Source organism: Eumetopias jubatus, unplaced genomic scaffold (genome assembly GCF_037043125.1).
Source record: "Eumetopias jubatus isolate StellerSeaLion01/CBP00866 unplaced genomic scaffold, mEumJub1_p1.0 scaffold_4, whole genome shotgun sequence".
NCBI classification, from domain to species: domain Eukaryota; kingdom Metazoa; phylum Chordata; class Mammalia; order Carnivora; family Otariidae; genus Eumetopias; species Eumetopias jubatus.
In genome coordinates, this window is record NW_028274810.1 from 23,606,903 (window position 1) to 23,625,122 (window position 18,220).

General features: G+C 37.0%; 1 protein-coding gene across 2 annotated transcripts in view; it reads right to left on the reverse strand.

Moving 5' to 3' along the window:
- Nucleotides 1-8,649: 8,649 nt before the first annotated feature.
- Nucleotides 8,650-18,220, reverse strand: part of PLPPR4 (phospholipid phosphatase related 4) — a 41,439-nt gene continuing 31,868 nt past the window's right edge. Inside the window, exons 3-7 of one of the 2 annotated variants that reach the window (XM_028102046.2) lie at nt 18,076-18,205; nt 15,713-15,908; nt 13,938-13,995; nt 13,014-13,187; nt 8,650-9,975 (exon numbers count right to left, since the gene is read on the reverse strand). In XM_028102046.2, coding sequence (XP_027957847.1) covers nt 8,650-9,975; nt 13,014-13,187; nt 13,938-13,995; nt 15,713-15,908; nt 18,076-18,205 — 1,884 coding nt within the window. The remainder of the gene's footprint in view (nt 9,976-13,013; nt 13,188-13,937; nt 13,996-15,712; nt 15,909-18,075; nt 18,206-18,220) is intronic. The other variant, XM_028102047.2, reaches the window with a different exon arrangement.

Here is an 18,220-nt window from a genome sequence, read left to right on the forward strand (position 1 = left end):
TTAGTGAGAATAATCATCAACTGAGCTATTTACTAAAAGATGAAATTGTTAAAATGTAGATCACATTATGGCTTTCTTATGAAATGATCACTGATTTATATGAAATTATTTATAACCCTTTTGCTCAAGCACATATATATTTATTTTTTTAAAGATTTATTTATTTATTTTAGAAAGAGGGCAAGTTGGGGGAGGAGCAGTACCATCTCTGAAGATTGGGGTTCCTTCATCAGGAAACTTCTCTTCGCCAGTGAAGGGGACTGGATACCCATGTGTAAAGTTTTCATTGTTTTTAGAACTTGAATTTCCATAAACCATTTGGGTAATTTTAGGAGGACATCTTATCTGACTTGTGTTTTTAAGATGTTTTCTCTGGCTGCCATGTGAAGAATGGACTATAGGGCAGCAAAAATGGAAGCCTCAAGCCTAGAGAGGAGTATCAAGAGTCCATGGTAGTCTGGACAAGGCTAAAGACAATGAGACTGGGGGAAAGAGATCATAGGATTTATTTTGGAGGGAGACATGATAGGACTTAGTTCAGAAGTGAATGGTAAGGGGAAGGAATGGATTAAGTATATAGTTTAGATTTTCTGCTTTGGCAACTGTAGTGGGGGTCAACAGTTTACTATTACTAAGATGGAAGGATACATTTGGGAATAGAAATAAGGAAAAGTATTTTGACAATGTTAAATTTGAGATAATTATAGATATTTAAGTATAGATATCAATCAAGCAGGCAGTTATATATTTCTGGAGAGAGGTAAAGACTGGAGATAAAGAAGTCACACAGCATTGCCCAGGAATAGGAACAAATACTTGTATACTGCCGCACAGTATTTCAAATGTTTCACCTATATTTTTTCAAGATTTATTTATTTGTTTATTTGAAGGGGGGTACAGAGGCAGAGGGAGAAGCAGACTCCCCACTGAGCAGGGAGCCCAACATGGGGCTCAATCCCAGGACTCCAGGATCGTGACCTGAGCCGAAGGCAGACACTTATGTGACTGAGCCACCCAGGTGCCCCTGTTTTGCCTAAAAGATGGAATTGTTAAAAGACATTACTCCATAATTGTGAAAATAGTTGTGGTATCCTAAATGGTAGATTGGGTGGGAATAAGAGACCAGTGGTTATGTCAGATATAAAGAAATTGCTCTAATCCCTGGACTCTGATATCTGATTTTGAATTTGAAAAATAAGCTTGAATACTGACTATAAAGAGGGATTTCTTTCTTTTTTTTTTAATGATAGAATTAAGTAAGCACTCTTTATTGACACCTTCCTCCACCAAGATTACTGTGGCAGTGGGAACATTTGAACAAACAACTGTTGCAAAATCATATTTATTGTGAGGAGACAGTTTGTTCCAAGCAATCTGGCTTACACAATGTCAACATTTGAAAAAGATGCTTCAAATAAGAAAAAGGAGAAAAATATAAATAACACTTACTTGGCTTCAGAGTCATGGAGGTGATTTCTGAGAACTGTAGGATTTTGGGGCACAATCAAATGGATGACCATTTCTTTCTTTTCCGAATCCTCTCGTATTTTCCTTTATGTGATGAATTCTCTTACTCATTTCTACAATTTTTTCACTTATAGTAAATGGAGCATACTGTACTCATTCAATTATTCTTATATTTATTGAGTACCTATTGTGCTAGGAGCTGCTTATGAAAGCTTATAATTTAATGTGTAGTAAATATTCAATGCCTCATTAATCAAATTGATTAATAATACAAACTGAGTAAGTGACTACATTGGTCATGCAGAACAAAGATTTATAAATATAAATATTTCATTCATTCATTCATTTCAAATGTTTACTGAGTGTCCAACCTATGCAGTGGGTGATGTGCTAAACATTAGGGATTACAAAATGAACAGGAGGTATTTTTCCCTGCCCTCAGTGTCCTTCTTGCATCTACCACCTGTGTGGTTTTGAGTAAATCACTTCTCACATGTTCTACTTTTCTCATATGTGAAACGTAGGTAATTATAGTGATTATACCTAAAAGGATGAGTGATATCTCAAGTCCCTTCCAGCCCTAAAATTAGAATAAAGGAAAAATTGAAAATAAAGGAATATTGACATTTAGTCTTGAAGGACAAAGGGGATTTTAAAAAGGGGAACAAAGACTTTCCAGAGAGTTAAAAATAAACCACACTCAGTTGCCCACCCACCTCCCCTCCCTTCACACACAAATGAAGAAACCGACCTGTTGCAGCAAATAGCTTTGTATGGAGAAGCAGTGAAATATAAGGCTCTATAGCTATTGTGAAGGGTCTTGAAGCTGGTATGACAGAAAATGATCATCAACCTCCGGGAGCCATTCTCATCCTTTTTCATCTAATTAGAAAAGACACAAATTTTTAGCTGGGCCAGGGCATCTCAGCTAGAGACTACATCCCCGGCCTTTCTTGCAGTAAGGTGATCTAGTTTGTGCCACTTGGGTAGATTACACATGACATGTAAAACTTCTATGTCTTCTTTTTAAAGACAAAGCTGCATGTCTTTGAATTCCTCCTTCCCACCCCACTCCAACTGGGACAACTATGGAAGTTGTGTGGTAAAGATGACAAAACCACTTCTCCATATGTGGGCTGCCCATATCTGGACTGTCTCATGAGGTGGAATCAAATAGCATGTAAACTTTTGGTAGCGGCTTTTTCCTTCAGCATAATTCCCTGGGGATTTATTCAAATAGTGTGCTATCAATAGTTCATTTATTTTTATTGCTGAGTAGTATTCCATGTTTTTTTTTAACCATTCACTCATGGAAGAACATCTGGGTTGTTTCCAGTTGGGGGCTATTAGTCATAAAACTGAGATGAATATGTAGGTACCATATTTTGGGTGTGGACACGAGTTTTTATTTCTGTGGGAAAACACCCCCAAATATAGTTCCTAGGTCATAGAAGTGTATATTTAGTTTTGTTTTTTTAAAGAAATCGACAAATTGTTGGGGCGCCTGGATGGCTCAGTCATTAATCGTCTGCCTTCGGCTCAGGTCATGATCCCAGGATCCTGGGATCGAGCTCCGCATCGGGCTCCCTGCTCGGCGGGAAGCCTGCTTCTCCCTCTCCCACTCCCCCTGCTTGTGTTCCCTCTCTCGCTGGGTCTCTCTCTGTCAAATAAATAAATAAAATCTTAAAAAAAAAAAAGAAATTGACAAATCCATCTAGTAATGGATAAATGATCCAATTCCTCCACATTCTTGTCAGCATTTGGTATTATTACCATTTTTTATTTTAGTCATTCTTATATGTGTAGAGCAATATCTCATTGCAGTTTTAATTTCTATTTCCTAAATGGCTAATGATGTTGAACACCCATTCATGTTCTTATTTACTCTCTCTATATCCTCTTCGGCAAAATGTCCTTTCATACCTTTGTTCATTTCTTATTTTACTGTTTTGCTCTTTAATATTTACTGTGTTATTGTTATTTTACTGTTGTTTAATATTTATTGCATTTATTGTCATTTGACTGTTGAGTTCTCAGGATTTTTTCTATATCTCAGATTTGACTTTAAAAACATGGCCAAAGGGAGAGGACACATTGGGCTTCATTAAAATGTAAAACATTTGCTTTTTGAAAGACCTTGTTAAAGGATGAGAGCATAGACTACAGGCTGGAAGAAATATTTGCAAACCACATATCTAACCAAGGACTAGTAGCTCGTCCTAGTCTTAGGTCCTGAAGATTCCCTCCTGTATTTTTTTATCAGAAGTTTTATAGTTTTATATTTACATTTAAGTCTTTAACCCATTTTGAGTTAGTTTTTTAAAATACTTCTTTTTATGCTTCTGGAAATATCTGCCATTATTTAAATTAGATGTGGAATGGGAAAGATTGAGCTGGGAGTGGAGTGAATTAGATTTTCCTGAACACAAAGATGATGTACCTTTTCTCAGAGGGACATCTCAGGTTGAAAGGTATAAACCATGACATGGGGGGAAGAAAGAGTTTCTAGTATAGACAGTATCTAGCTTTTTTTCTAAAAGGCGGTACCTGGGTACAAAGTGTCCTGAAGTGATTAAGGAAAAAAAGAGATTTTAAGGGAATACCATTCTCATACTTTTTTTCCAAACCCATTTCCCACTTGTCAGTTGTACTATTTTGTAAAGCTAACATTAAAGTTTAGATGGATTTTCCTCAGAGACAATGACTGAGAATCTTAAAGTAGGGGGAGTAAAGGAGATATAATGGGCATTAAACAAATTCATAAAATAGATTTAGTGGTAGAACTAGAGATGTGCTCAGTTTGCCCTCATTATTACCATTATCATTATTATTAATCAACATATAATGTATTATTTGTTTCAAGGGGCACAGGTCTGTGATTCATCCATCTTAAACAATTCACAGCACCCGCCATAGCACATACCCTCCCCAGTGTCTATCACGCAGCCACCCCATCCCTCCCACCCCCTCAACTCCAGCAACCCTCATTATTATTGACTACAGCACACAATCACAAACAATTAGGAGCTTTCATTGACTAACAATGGTATGGACAGTGAAATAAAAGTCATTTATGTATCAGAGGACTCATCTAGATATTCTTTTGCACTTAAAAAGTATGGTCACTGGGGATTTCCCATAATTGGATCTCACCTGTAATATCGTATACTATTACTTAAAACTATATTTTCTTCAAACTGGAGCATTGGATCTTAGGACATTTTAGAAACTTTCTACAGATTAAAGGCAGGAGACACATTCAATAAACAGAGGAAATGAAATGTCCAGTCACAAACAGACCTTTATCCATTTTCCTTTTGGAGGAAACCACTTCAATTCCTTTTGATTTCCTTCAGTTATATTATTTTAATTAAATTACTCTCTGAACCATGCTTAAATTTTCAATTCCCTTTGAACTATAGTAGAAATGACCCGCAGATATTCAGTAAAGACTTGACCTGTAAAAGACAAATGATATGGTCCTCTAATGATAGCTTCTTGTGTATATGATCCAGAATGCACTCACCTGACACCTGATGAGAAAGGTACTAGGATCAGGGTTACTTGCATACCAATCACCTATTCTGACATATCATGTAATGATACGGTAGATGTAGACTCTTCGTAACCCCATTGTCTTGCTTATATCCACCGTATGATCAAAGATGACAATACTCATTAGTTAGTCATGTTAGACCAGCAAGCTATTTATCCTGTTCTCCCGACATTAGTTTTTGCTCTCCGGATAAAATACTTAATAATTATCTATAGAAATTTAGAAAAGACTTTAGGATATCTTTTAGAAAGGATAATAAAGCCGAACATCCCCATTTTAGAGATGAAAAATCAAGATCCAGAGAGTCTTAATATTGCACTTCAGCCATGATAAGATATACATCATTATTCATATGTTAGCATCTCTAAAATCAATGTGTTTTCTATAATGAATTGCATTGTACTGTGGTTGTTGGCCAGGTGGCAATCATGATATAGTTGCCTGGTATGCATGAACTTGATGGCATTACTGGATAACTGTAACTTCATGTTTCAGTAAGTGGGCCACTTCAGGATCATTTGAGTAAAGCATAATTCCTGGTCGAGGTCTAAAAACTTGTGTTAGTACCTTCTAGTGAGACATACAGAGTATCAGCCGTAAAATTCATATAACAGATGCTGATGGCTTGGAAAACAATCCTGGAGTTAATAGTAGAGCATCCTTTTAAAGACAAGCTGTCACAGAGGGCAATAATATTGGGGAAAAGAGGCCCATCAACTACTTTTAGTCAAAAATTGATTCAGAGCAATTGGACCTGACGTATTTTCATCTTTACACTTTATAACATTGATATGTGAGAAATCTATGTCTAAGTAAATCTAAAAGAGCGCCTGTGATAAGCATAAAATCAAAATTCTAAGTGATGCGGGAACATTATGGCATGGTTTGACAAACTTTTCTTTGTGAGTGCAACACTCTTTCTTCTAAACAATTATGAATATAATCAGCTCTGATTCATTCTTGTTTCTTCAGCTGTTTTCCTATAAGCCAAGTTATTATCCATTTGTACTCTGAAGTAAAAAACCAAGATGTTCCAATTTTGATGAAGAAATCTAATCTTTATTTCTATGATGTTAGCACAATATACTCACACAATAGCTTTAATCTGTACTTAACAAAATACATTATAGCACTTTACAAACTTTATCAGTTTGGAAAACATTGCATAACATTTTATTAAACACAATACTTTATATATATTATATATATTTTCATAATTTTATTTACTTTAAAAAGATAATTACTCTCTTTATTCAATACTTGATTTTCTCAGTAAAGCACAGCCTAACAAAGGAAGAAGTGCTCTCATTAGCAAATCAGATAAATAGAACACTAAGAAGAGATACCACCTGTTAGTCTCATTTATTTTAAATTAAGGTACCAGTGGAATGTAAACAAATATTTTTTTGTAATTTTTTTTTACAAAAGATGTATTATCAAATATACATGCAGAGGTCTGAGTTCTAGCGACTATCATTATATTTCCTTAACAATGTGGTACAATTGGTTCAGTCATTAAAAACTGTAGCCTTTGGCACTTTGAGTAGAAAAAGAATATATCAATATTTATGTAAAGAAAAAAAAACCCTCAATGACTAGAGAAGTACTTTAAAATCTTTTGTTAAGAAATAGGAAAGATTAGGAAACATCTTACTGCACCTGAAATGCTGCAGCTTTTTTTTTTTCTTCAGAGTACTAAAACCAGTCCACCTTTCTCTCTATGAAATGGCAGAAGCCAGTAGGAGTGTGGTGACGGTGGTAGTGGTGAGAAGTGGGGAAGGCAACGTTTTACTCCCACTCCCCTCTCTGAGGAGGAAATTGCCAGAAGGGATATAGTTGAATCATATTTTATTGCCAGAGTTTTCAATTCTGCTGGTTTCAGCTAAATCCCTAATGCTTTTATGCTTTTAGGAGGTTGGTGACTCTAGAAAGCTTTGCCCTTTTCCTTTAGAAGTTGATAATGATATGATAGTCTTTATCTCTAAACAAATCCTTCTGTTCTCATGGAAAACAAAACAGATCAGATCAACCAGCTTGTTGTTACCTCCTATCCCCTTGGCAATCATTGAGTGTATATTAGAATTCTTAAGAAATGGTGTAAAAAAGGTTTGATACTAAGTTCCAAGAACCAAGTTATTTCTCCATACTTAAATTTTTAAGTTGGAAAACACCTCCAAGTGTTCTGGTTTTATCTTCTTCTCATTGATAGTATTGGTTTCCTTTGATTTAGGCTGAAGGCTTTATTCAGGATAGGTAGCAAAACTGTTGTTTGCACATTAAGCACAAAATAGTGCCTATTTAGAGATTTTGAAAAAATACATTCTTAATTTATACTGTGAGATATTTTCACTTATCAATTTGCATTTTTGTTTCAGATTCTTCCTGTTGATGTCCAATTAACAAAAATATCTGAGGGAAGAAGGTAAAACCCAACCCCTGTTGCTCTAATTTTCTGGTTGTTAGTATATCAAAAATTAATAATCTGGAACAAAATGAAGTTTTTGGATTACTTGTTAAGATAGCAACCAAAGCCAGCTGGTTGGAGTCATCCAAGGGTAGACTCAACCAATATTGCTGGCAATGTAACCCACAATGTCAAGTGTTGGTTCAGATTGGTTGTTTATAAATTCACAGAGATATATTTTGCTCAAGGAATGTCAACTGTTATTCTTGCTTTAAAAATAGAAAAACATATCCATAACATCAAAAAACTTTTTTAATTAATAAATAAATGAGGAGCCATAAAATGCAAAATATGATCACAACAATTTCAAAAGACTCTAAAATGATGTATTTTTAAAATGATGCAAATTTACTCACTAAAAAACAGAATCAGTAATAGTACCTATACTTAAATAAAAAGTAAGCAGCAAAAAATAAAAACCCCCCAAAAAACCTATGTAGAAAAGTACTAGTTATTCCCTCTCACTGAAAATATTCCTACACAATTTTTGTTGTCGAAGAAAGCATAATTTTGAAGAAATGCACAAAACCTTTTCATTTTTTTTTGACTGTGACAGAGCCACTACAGAGAAGCTGCGGGGTGTCCTATTCTAACACAAAGCAGCCAGCATCTTCTTAATACAGTAGCATTTCTTTGACAAGGAATTGCACACCACTATTTCACAGCTAAATAGAATTTGAGAGTTTACATGGTATATGTACTATAATAATCAGCACCACCCTTACTGAGCTTTAGGTGCAGATTCTGCAAAATGAATATATAATACTGCATGGCCTCTGCTGTAGGGAAACATGGGTTCTGGATTCCCACAGCTAATTATAAAGAAAAATCCCTAAAGTTGGCACATTCAGGAAGTAAAATAGTATACACAGAAGGAAACCACTTTCTTCTGACACTGCCTTCTGCAAACCTTTTGAGTTTGAAGATAGGTCTTAAGATTCTTCACATTATCACATTAATTAGGTTCTTTCATTGTGCTTTTCCCTCCCCTTGGTGTGAAATCTACAAGCTTGAGTGTAGTAGTTCTCAAGAGTCATTGAGCTCTGGGCTGATGGTAGATGACCCAGTTTGATGAGAAGGCTTCTCAATCCGCTGGAACAGAGCACAGATAGAATCAACACGCGGTCTTTTGGGGGTCGCTCAAGTGACTGAATTTCATCACTCAGTCTTTGTAAGCCCGTGTTGGGGAGGTTCCCTTGTAGAAGATATTTCTAGTGTTCTCAGGGCTGTTACTTCTTTCAGGGATTAAGATGATGTTGCCCTTTCTCCGCAGGGTAGAGTCGCGGGAGGAAGAAATGGACAGCGTCTCTGAACCAATTTCGCTGCCCTCTACTGGGGTGACCCGGATGGTGGTGATTCCATGGTGGTGATGCTCATTGTTATCTATGTTGCTTCTTTTGCGGTCTCCAGAGCCAAAACTGTCTTTCAGAGACTCACAGCTTTCTGAGTCCCTGTTGAGATCATTGAGCTCATAAGTTTGGCGAAGGCTGCCTTTTTCAGGGGCTTTCCATTTCCAGGAGCCACTACCTTCACCCTCGGTGGACGGGATCTGTATGATGGGCCTGTTGTTCTCTGGGTGAGCCTCAACCCTTACAATCCCACTGGGTTCATGGTCTGTCAAGGTTTTGTAGCGGATGGAGCCAGTGCAGGAGACCGTGCTGCCTTCGGTGTTCTTGGGGCTGCTTTGGAGGACGCCCTGCTGCTTGGACATAGCGATTACTTGCATGATTCGGGGCTGACTGTTGCTTCTATTACAGGCCACAGTCTTCTCGGCAGCTTTCAACCACTTGGCTCGAGCAGAGCTGCTTTTGGGGGAGGTGCTCATGTTTTCCTGGGTCTCTTCGGGGATGTGCACTAACTGTGAGGACCCAGGGCGTGACTGAATGGACACTCTGGGTCCCCCAGGCATGCTATTGTTACACCCGGGAACAGTGCCAGGCTGGACCTTGAGGTACTGATTGCTGGGAGCATGGTGGTCTCCATTCACCCCCACCCTGGAGGGCTCTGAACTTGACCTCATTTCTATGGATCTGGGTGGTGACTGTCCAGGCTCAGTCTCTATAACTTGCAGGGACAACTTCCGACTTTCATTCTTATTCTTCCACTGGGTGAGAAGCTGCTTTGATCGAGCGGAATCCATAGAGGCATGAATGGAGGCATTTCTTCTGACAGGGTCTTCAACAGATGGGGTGTTGGCTCTAGGCAGGGTATTGCTAAAGGTAACCATGTTCTCCTTCCCCATGGGGCTCCGTGGAGTGATGATTTCCACGTCAGCATTTGCCCTTTTGAGGTTTGTCAGTGAGCTAGCATCTCTGTGGTTTCGGTTGAGGATGCCTTCTGTGTGAGCAATTCCATCACTGCTGCTGCCATTTTTAGCGGCTAAAACTCGGCTAGGGTCTTGGTTGAGGTCTGTCAGAGATCTGAGGGCATCTCTGTGCTGAAACATACTCTCTTCGCTAGGCAGGAAATTCCCCACAGCATACAGGCCCTAGTATTGAAGAAAAACAATGAACAGCATGCACTAGAAGACATGGTTACTAAGAATTTGTCCTAGAGGACCCACTGAAGCATATAATAAATAAGGTATGTGCTCTCTATACACCATTGGCTAATACAAATAACAAAAAACCCAAACTACAATTACTCAGGAAATCATTTGTAAGTTATATCATAAATCACTGAACTAACTGTTCAGAAATCAAGAACCCATTATTTTTTATTAGTTGGATTTTCTCTCCTTTCTCCATCCTACTGAATGTTTTTGTAAATCTTATCCTCTGTATGTTTTGAGAATAAAAGACAGACAATGAGAGAAATGAGGACATTCTTCTGCTTTTCAAAGCAATTCATTTTCCTGGATTTAGGAGCCTCTTGTTGAATGACACCTTGAATAGCTTAACTGATTTATTTTACCTTCCATTTTCAATCACACCTTCTGATGGAAAGCAGGGGAGGTGTGAAAAATATAAAACAACGAATCATTCATAAAGCATGCTATCAGGTTTTGCAGTGAGGTCAGAGACGAATGTTGTTACAACTCAGATCAAGCACAGCCCTGTGTGTTCAGCATTGCACAGAGAATTCTCAAAAGAGAGGTTGGACATCATCACTAGTTTGGAGCACCCACATTCTTTCCTTTAGCTTGGTCTTAAGTTTGGAAGTAATATTTGATCAATTCAGTGCTAGTACACTAAATTTGAGCTAAACTTTATTTAATCTTGTCTTTATACTCAACCTATGAATTTTTGCTATTTTAGATTTGGGGGATAAAACTTTGGATAAGGTAAAGTTTGGATTCAGAATTTTTACAATTTTTACACATGGACAACCAAATCCCTGTTGGATTTTCATCTTCTGAGATGCTTAGTTTAGAGATAATGGGGAAAGCAACAGATACCTTTTTGGGAGCTAATGTCCATAGATGGCAGCCACTTTTCAAATCAAACCAAAAGAATCCCATGGATTTAACATTTTATAGAGTGCTTAACAATTTATAATAGCATTGGCTTGGAACTGATGAATTTCCAATTTCAGGGCATAGAGTGGAAACAGAAATGAAGTAAGTCCAGCTTCTGCCTCTCTATTTTAATTCTTGGTTCAAACTTTCTTCTAAATAGTATCTATCTCTGCTCTCACTGCCAGAGTTCTCAGGATGAGCAGTCGCTACCTAATGCTCTATTAATGATTGTATTTAAAGTTCTAAGTTTGGGAAAATTGTCCATTAGACTGTAAGGAAACTCTGCCATATTGTTCGACATGCAGTGCCCAACACTGTGCTCAATAAATATAGTTGCTTCATCCTTGGTGTGATATGAAGTAGCCAGTTATTATTCTCATTTAATAAGTGAAGAAACAGGCTTCTGAGAGGTTATGTAACTTGGCCAAATGTAAGAGACTTGAGATTCAAGCCCAAATCCTTTGGACTATGGAGCCCAGGCTAATTCCAGGACACCATGAAATCACACCCACACAAAGGCAATGAATGAACTTGAGAGAGGTAGTTCTCAGTCTTCCTTGCCTATTCTGTAAGACACATTGCCAATCAACACTCTCATGGGAAACCCAAGCTTATGCCCAGTTCCTGGCCTGCTAACTTTACTTTGATCACTTTCTCCTCCACTGAAGAAAGCACGCGCATAAGCAGGAGATTTAAAGTGACAATCCTGACCATGCTAGTTTATAAAAGTGAAAAATAAATCATCGCTTGCTTCAGGGCTTTTACAACTTTTTGTCATCATTGTCTTGTAACACCTTCCACAAACAAGGGCATCAAGATCCCATGATTGAACTGCTGCAATAGATGATTTTCATTTCTCTGTCAGCTTCTCTCAGTTTCCTTGGTGACTGCCTGTTTCTCTGCATGCTGCTGGTGTGTGGGTGTGGCCTGGCTTCCTTTCATTCTTATGACCTGGCAATTTCATATACCTCCATAACCATAATGTTACTTCCACCAATACTGTCCATGACTTCCTAATCTATTTTTCCACTACAGATTGCCCTTTTGAGCTCCAGATGCAACTCTTCAACTGCCTATCGATCCTTAAATTGAGCTCATCAAACCCTTTTCCTCCACCAACTTGCTTCCTCCTTCCTTGGTCTGCTAATGAAGTCACCATCTGCCCTGTCTTCCAAGCTAGAAACCTGGCCGTTATCTCTCATTCCTTCTGTTACCTCACCTTCCACTTGTATTTGCTCTTTCATATGTCTGTCTTTGTGCATGTGCAATTTCTTTGCTTGGATGTCCTTCCTCCTTTCCTTACCCTAAGAAAAAAATTTCTTATTTCTTAAAAACCACATCACTTTTGTGAAGGCTTCTCTAACCTCCTTCTTCAGTGTGCTATTCCCAAAGCATTTTGTTCACACCCTAATATACCATTTAACATCCTGCAACTACCTATATTCTTATTAGTCTTTACACTGAAAACTCCTTAAGGCTGGGTCTTATTTCTCACTGTATGGATGCTCAGTCTAGTACCTGGCACAGATCAGATATTGAATGAGTGAATGAATGAATGCATGAAATGGACAATCTCAGTTTCCTTCTGCTGAGAATATTTCCTCTGAAGGAAGACTGGACTTGAAAATAGAGTACTGTTGAAGAATTCAGTATTAGTTGGTGCTAATATATCCAGGTGCTAAATTTGTGTTGTTGGGCATGTTCTATAAACTTCCACCAAACCTTCACTGTCATGAACTTTACTTTCACTAATACTCACTTTCCTCATCTGTAAAATTATACTAGCAAAAATAGTCCCTGACTCTTGTGTGTGTGTGTGTGTGTGTGTGTGTATGGGATAAAATACAATAATTTTAAAGTTGCAGTTGCTAGTCCACGGTAAGGGTTTAAAATATTATTTTGCTAAAAGTGGGATATGTGTTTTGGCTTAGAATGAAGATGCACTCAGAGATTTTCTCACAAATATAAACTACATTGCAAATAAATTATTACCAGTGTAAAAATGTGCTATGCATGTTTTCCATTTAAACTGTGGTTTTATTCTCAAATGAGAATAGTAAATTATTTACCAAGTACAGAGCAATTCCTCCTCCTATTAAAAAGCCACAGTAGACATCAACTGGGTGATTCTTATACTGAGTTATCCGTGTGAGCCCGCAGATGATCCCACAGATGATAAAGGTGAAGACCAAGAGAGGTTTGAGAAGCTTAGAGGAATCTGTTAATGTGGAATTGAAGTACATCTGAAAAATGAAAGCAATCTGCTAAGTATGTTAGAAAGGTCATTTTACTATTAAATTATAATCATATAAAAAGTTAGACTCAAAGTCTAATTTGTACACTTGACATCAACTTTACTGCTCCATTCCCCCTGCTATGGCTATATTCTATACCTGAAAAAGAAGTACATAGCAAAACTCATCAATAAAAAACAGATCTCATTTAATTACAGGAAAGCTTGAAAGATAAATTGAAGCAGTAGAATTAGCTAGATAACTGTTCAGTTTCCATGTTACTTGTCACATAATTGCTGTCAACTTTTCTCACATAAGACCTGATGGACTATTGTATTAATCAGATACTATGAGGATTCACTGTATATTACTTATCAAGTTTACACTGACTTTGAACTCACTGTTACATAAATACTGAAAGTAAAGCAAATATGTATGTGTGTGCTTAACACAATTCTTTCAGTTTGAGAATTTATAACATTCATATAGCTCATAAGACCTTGCCATGAGATATATTACACTGAAGGGATACCAGGCTGAATAAATATTCTGACTGTGTAGAAATTTCTTTTACTGTAATATTGTGTACAGTATCATCGAATTTCTGCTTTTGATGCAGTTGTGTTGAAGGACTGCTGTGTTCAAGTTCACTGTTCTGTTATTAAATGGCTATATCATCTAATTAGTCACTTGGAGATGACACTGGTTTGTCTGATATTTTCTAGAACACAGACTGAAGAAAAAGAGCCAGAGACTTACCGAAACGTACACAGCTGCGAAGGCAGCCAGGGTCGCATGTTGAGAAGGAAATGATTTTCTGCCAAAAGAAGACAGTCAAATGATGCCTTCTATTTCAGATCCACTGCTAACAATCATCTCAAGAACGCTGGGTGGTTAAAATGTTTAACTTAAGAGCCTTGAGGCAATACGTGATAACTTTAATTTCTCTTTAGTTTTCTGGGAAAAGATTTGAGTGATAAAATAAACACTGCTAATCAACTATTAGAATTAAAGAATAGTAGCAATGCACTTTCCAATAGAAAGTGCCGGCTTTGGAGGGGATAACTTTGTTACACCATTGGAATGATGGTTGAAAATGGAAGTGGATTGAAAAACATTATAATTGTTCTTTGGTATATTCAAATTATGTCAGTTTAAAGTCAAAGTCCATAAAACCTAGGATTTTAAAGCTTTGAAACTTTTCCTATGCTCCTAAATATATGGTTGCATTTACATAAAACTTGAAAAGACAAAATTATTTTCTCACAGCAATGAGTCTAAATGTAATTTGTACACTTTAGAAAACACAAGAAGTCCAATTTTAACAAAATGTTTCTCTGCATATTCCACTTTAATGTGATTATCCTCTTGAGAATTGCAGAGCATCTTATTTAGTTAAATAATTTAAGAAGAAAGCTGGGAGAGAGGTGGAACACAGGACATGGGAGAAACACTGAAAAGGACAGGTGAAGGAAGAAAAATAGAGATTTCTTTTAATGGATAAAAAATTTAAAAAGATAAAATTCAGTTATATTAATGTCCTCCTAATTATTTGGCACCCAATAAAAAGGATTACCATTTAACACAGACAAGATATGTACAAAGATTGAGAAAGAATAGAGGACATAGATCAAAAGAATAGAGGACATAGATCTTAAATGTAGCGTCAAAATTATTGAATGGACCATGAGAACTTGAATGTGTATAATTACATAATATCAGGTTCTGCTTCTTCAAGGGTACTTATTAACGTATTTTCAACTCTTAAATTAATCTTGAGAATTCACTGAACAATAAATGCAATTCTTATAGCAATCACTTATTGCCCTTTGTCCTTTGTAAATTTCTTTCTTTTGAATTTCCAAAACATTATCTCTCGCCAAAAAATTTCATTTTTACTTTATTGATTGAAAAAAACTTAATGCATTGGTATTTTCTTGAGTTTTTCTGTCTTTTATTTTCTAAAATGCAAGGTTAGAAGCTATACTGATCTACTGGGTTTATACAAAGAAGATGCACGTATAAAACTCTACCAAAAGGAAAATTCACATGATTTTTTAAAAATACAACATACAATGGAGATGTAAATATAAATATTTAATTTTCCACTTAAGCAATACAGGACACATATTGACTGTAATTCATGATTATTTATAAACATCCTAAAATGAACCAATTGTGAGAACCTAAAACCACAATGAGGTCTAAGGTAGATCGCAAAACATGAATAGGATTTGGTGATATGAAGATTAGTGGCAAGAATCTGAGGCTGAAATTTGTGAGACAGAAGGATTTGGAATGAGCCACCAAAGAGTTTCTATGGTGTAACCACTAAAGAAATCACTGGATTGAAAATAAAGAAAAGAAAAATAAGAACTAAAATCATTATGTCATTATCAAAAACAAAACCAAAAACAAAACCAAAACCAAAACCAAAAATAAAACCAAAAAATGTATGTCTAAAATGATACCTCATGCTATTCATGAACAATGGAAACACTGACATGGGAAAGTTTAAAATCTCAATTTCTGACCTGCCCCTGTTGATAACCGTAAGGTCAGATCCTGAGCAAATGTCTTCTACAATGTAGGAATTTTCTTTGCAAGACACATTCAGAGAGGTGTAGTTTGGCTTGCACACGGTCAGAAAGTATGGTGCCTGATACCCTGTGGAGAGCTGTATGATATCTGTAATGAGAGCTGTGGAGCACAGTCCAAACACATGAACACCTATATGCAAAGGGAAAGAAATTGTTACCAAGTTAGTTCTTAATGTCGACATTGTGCCATCATCAACCACGTTTATTATACATTAATGTGATGACCTGCAAATCTGTCATGATCATTTTTTCTGAGTTTATTTAGGGAAAATAAGGATAGAAAATTCCTAAACCTTTAAACCAGATACTTAATTCCAAAATAAGGGCAATGAGTATATCCAAGGTAGTCATTTGGGGTATTTTTTGTCAGTTTGGTTAAGTAGGACCCATTCTTAATATTATTACCATAGGTCACTTGTCAGACACCTGAGACATGTAAAGATGACCAACTGTGTGATTTGAGGAGGATTAAATATGGCAGAATGAAGCAAAATTCAAAATAATTTAAAATCGCTTAGCATGTTTGAGCTTCCAGGGCTCTCTCTCCCCATACTCCTTAACTCCAGCCACAGTTGCCAAGCTCTACAGAACTGGTTCCAACTCTCCACAAGCTGTAGTCATACCGGGAATGCTAATTAAAACAGAGAAGAAGGCAGGTGGGCCCCATCACAGAAATAATAATCATATCTTGGGTACAGGGCTGTAGGAGACTTCCTGCATATTTGGAATTCAGAGATGATGTTCTTGTATCTCCCTGTCCAAATTCTTTCTTTTGTCTCCTGGGACCAACCTCAAACCAGAAACTCACAAACTCTGATTCAGGCTTGTTCACTTGAACTCCATTCCTGCTCCAAGTGCCTTGCGTGGGAATCTAGCTCTGCTCACATACACATGATCTGAACTCGCCAGCTTCCTCTACATTGTCTCGACACCCTGGATTCACTCTGACTTGATAGTCTGGATTTTGATTCATGATGTGCTCATAGAAACCAATACAAGAGGCAGCTGGATAATTCTTCAATAAATTCCTCCAGACCATGGTGGCCAGCCTGCCTGTTACCCTGTTTTCCACTTTCCTTTTCTGCTTATCCCCACCTAGCAACAATTCTCCCAATTCCTTCTCCACCCGACCACCTGGGATTCAAGACATAGAACCTTTCTTTCTACATTCTAATTCCTAGCAGCATGCAAGGTCTTGGAGAAGAGTATGCTTCAGTGGGAAAGCCCATCCATTTTTACCTTTGGAGAATGAGAATCTCCAGACCCTCAGAGGATGAGGTTGCTGACTTTGGGACACTCTTCTCTAGGGTAGGATGGACCATCCTCACAGGCACAAAGCTTTTCACAGAGGTTGTATGCCTCTTTGTCCAAAGCATTTGTTACATTAGCGAAATTTTTCTCTGAGATCTGTTATGTGTCCTGAAGATTTCTTTCTTTGCTTCAATTTGTGACCCCGCTAAGGGGACTATTCTTGGCTTACTATCTCCAAGTACCTTGATTAGTGGAGCAGAGTCTAGGGCATGATTTAGACCAGACTTTTCCTCTAGTGGGAGAGAAGGTTGTATTTAATTATTGCCTAGATATTAGATAAAATTACCTATTCTTCTGAGCTGAGAGGTTACAGGTAAAGTAATTTTACTGACTTACTGGGAATGAATGTAAAACATTCATATTGGTGTGGTATACTGTGTTTTGACTTCTCAACTTGGTTAAAAAAACAAAGAGGCCTGTGACTCAAACATTAAGATGGTCCCAGACTAATCAGAAGAGATGGGGGTTTAGATAAAAAATAGGAGGTAAAGTTAGAGGATAGAACCAAGGAAAAAGCCATGATTCAGTTCTCTATGGTGACATTTCCATGTGCAGTAACTTCTGGATGAAAACACTCCAGGAGAATTGAAATGGAATCATTGATGTGGCTAAACTAATTTCTGAAGAGTTATCCATTCATAATGGCCTGCTGACATTTATTCTCCATTTTAAAAAATGAACACACATCCAGAGAAACCATTTTAAAGTAAATTTATGCTTCCACCACAGCTAAGACAAAAAAATATACTGAAATGCATGGTGTGTTAGCTCTCAAAACAAGGACTATAACTGTAAGTAACACATTACAGACACAAAGCTCTAGTCTTAGTGTTTTAACAGTTTTTTATATAATGTAAAACTCATCATGTACCCAAAATTATACATCTAAATTATAGCTCTAAAATCTTAATATCTGTAATTAAATATAACATTTCTATTTTGAAAAAAAAACAACATTTCCTTTCTTTGTGGTTCCCCACACCCACCAACGAATCTGACGGCTCTTCTAAGGAAGGAGTTGAAATTGCAGCCTCCGGCATTAATGTTGGGCTCCAGTCCAACCCCATTTCTTCTTTTGGACAGGCAACAGTAGAGAATTCCTTCCCCTACCATAATCTGCAAAGACAGGAT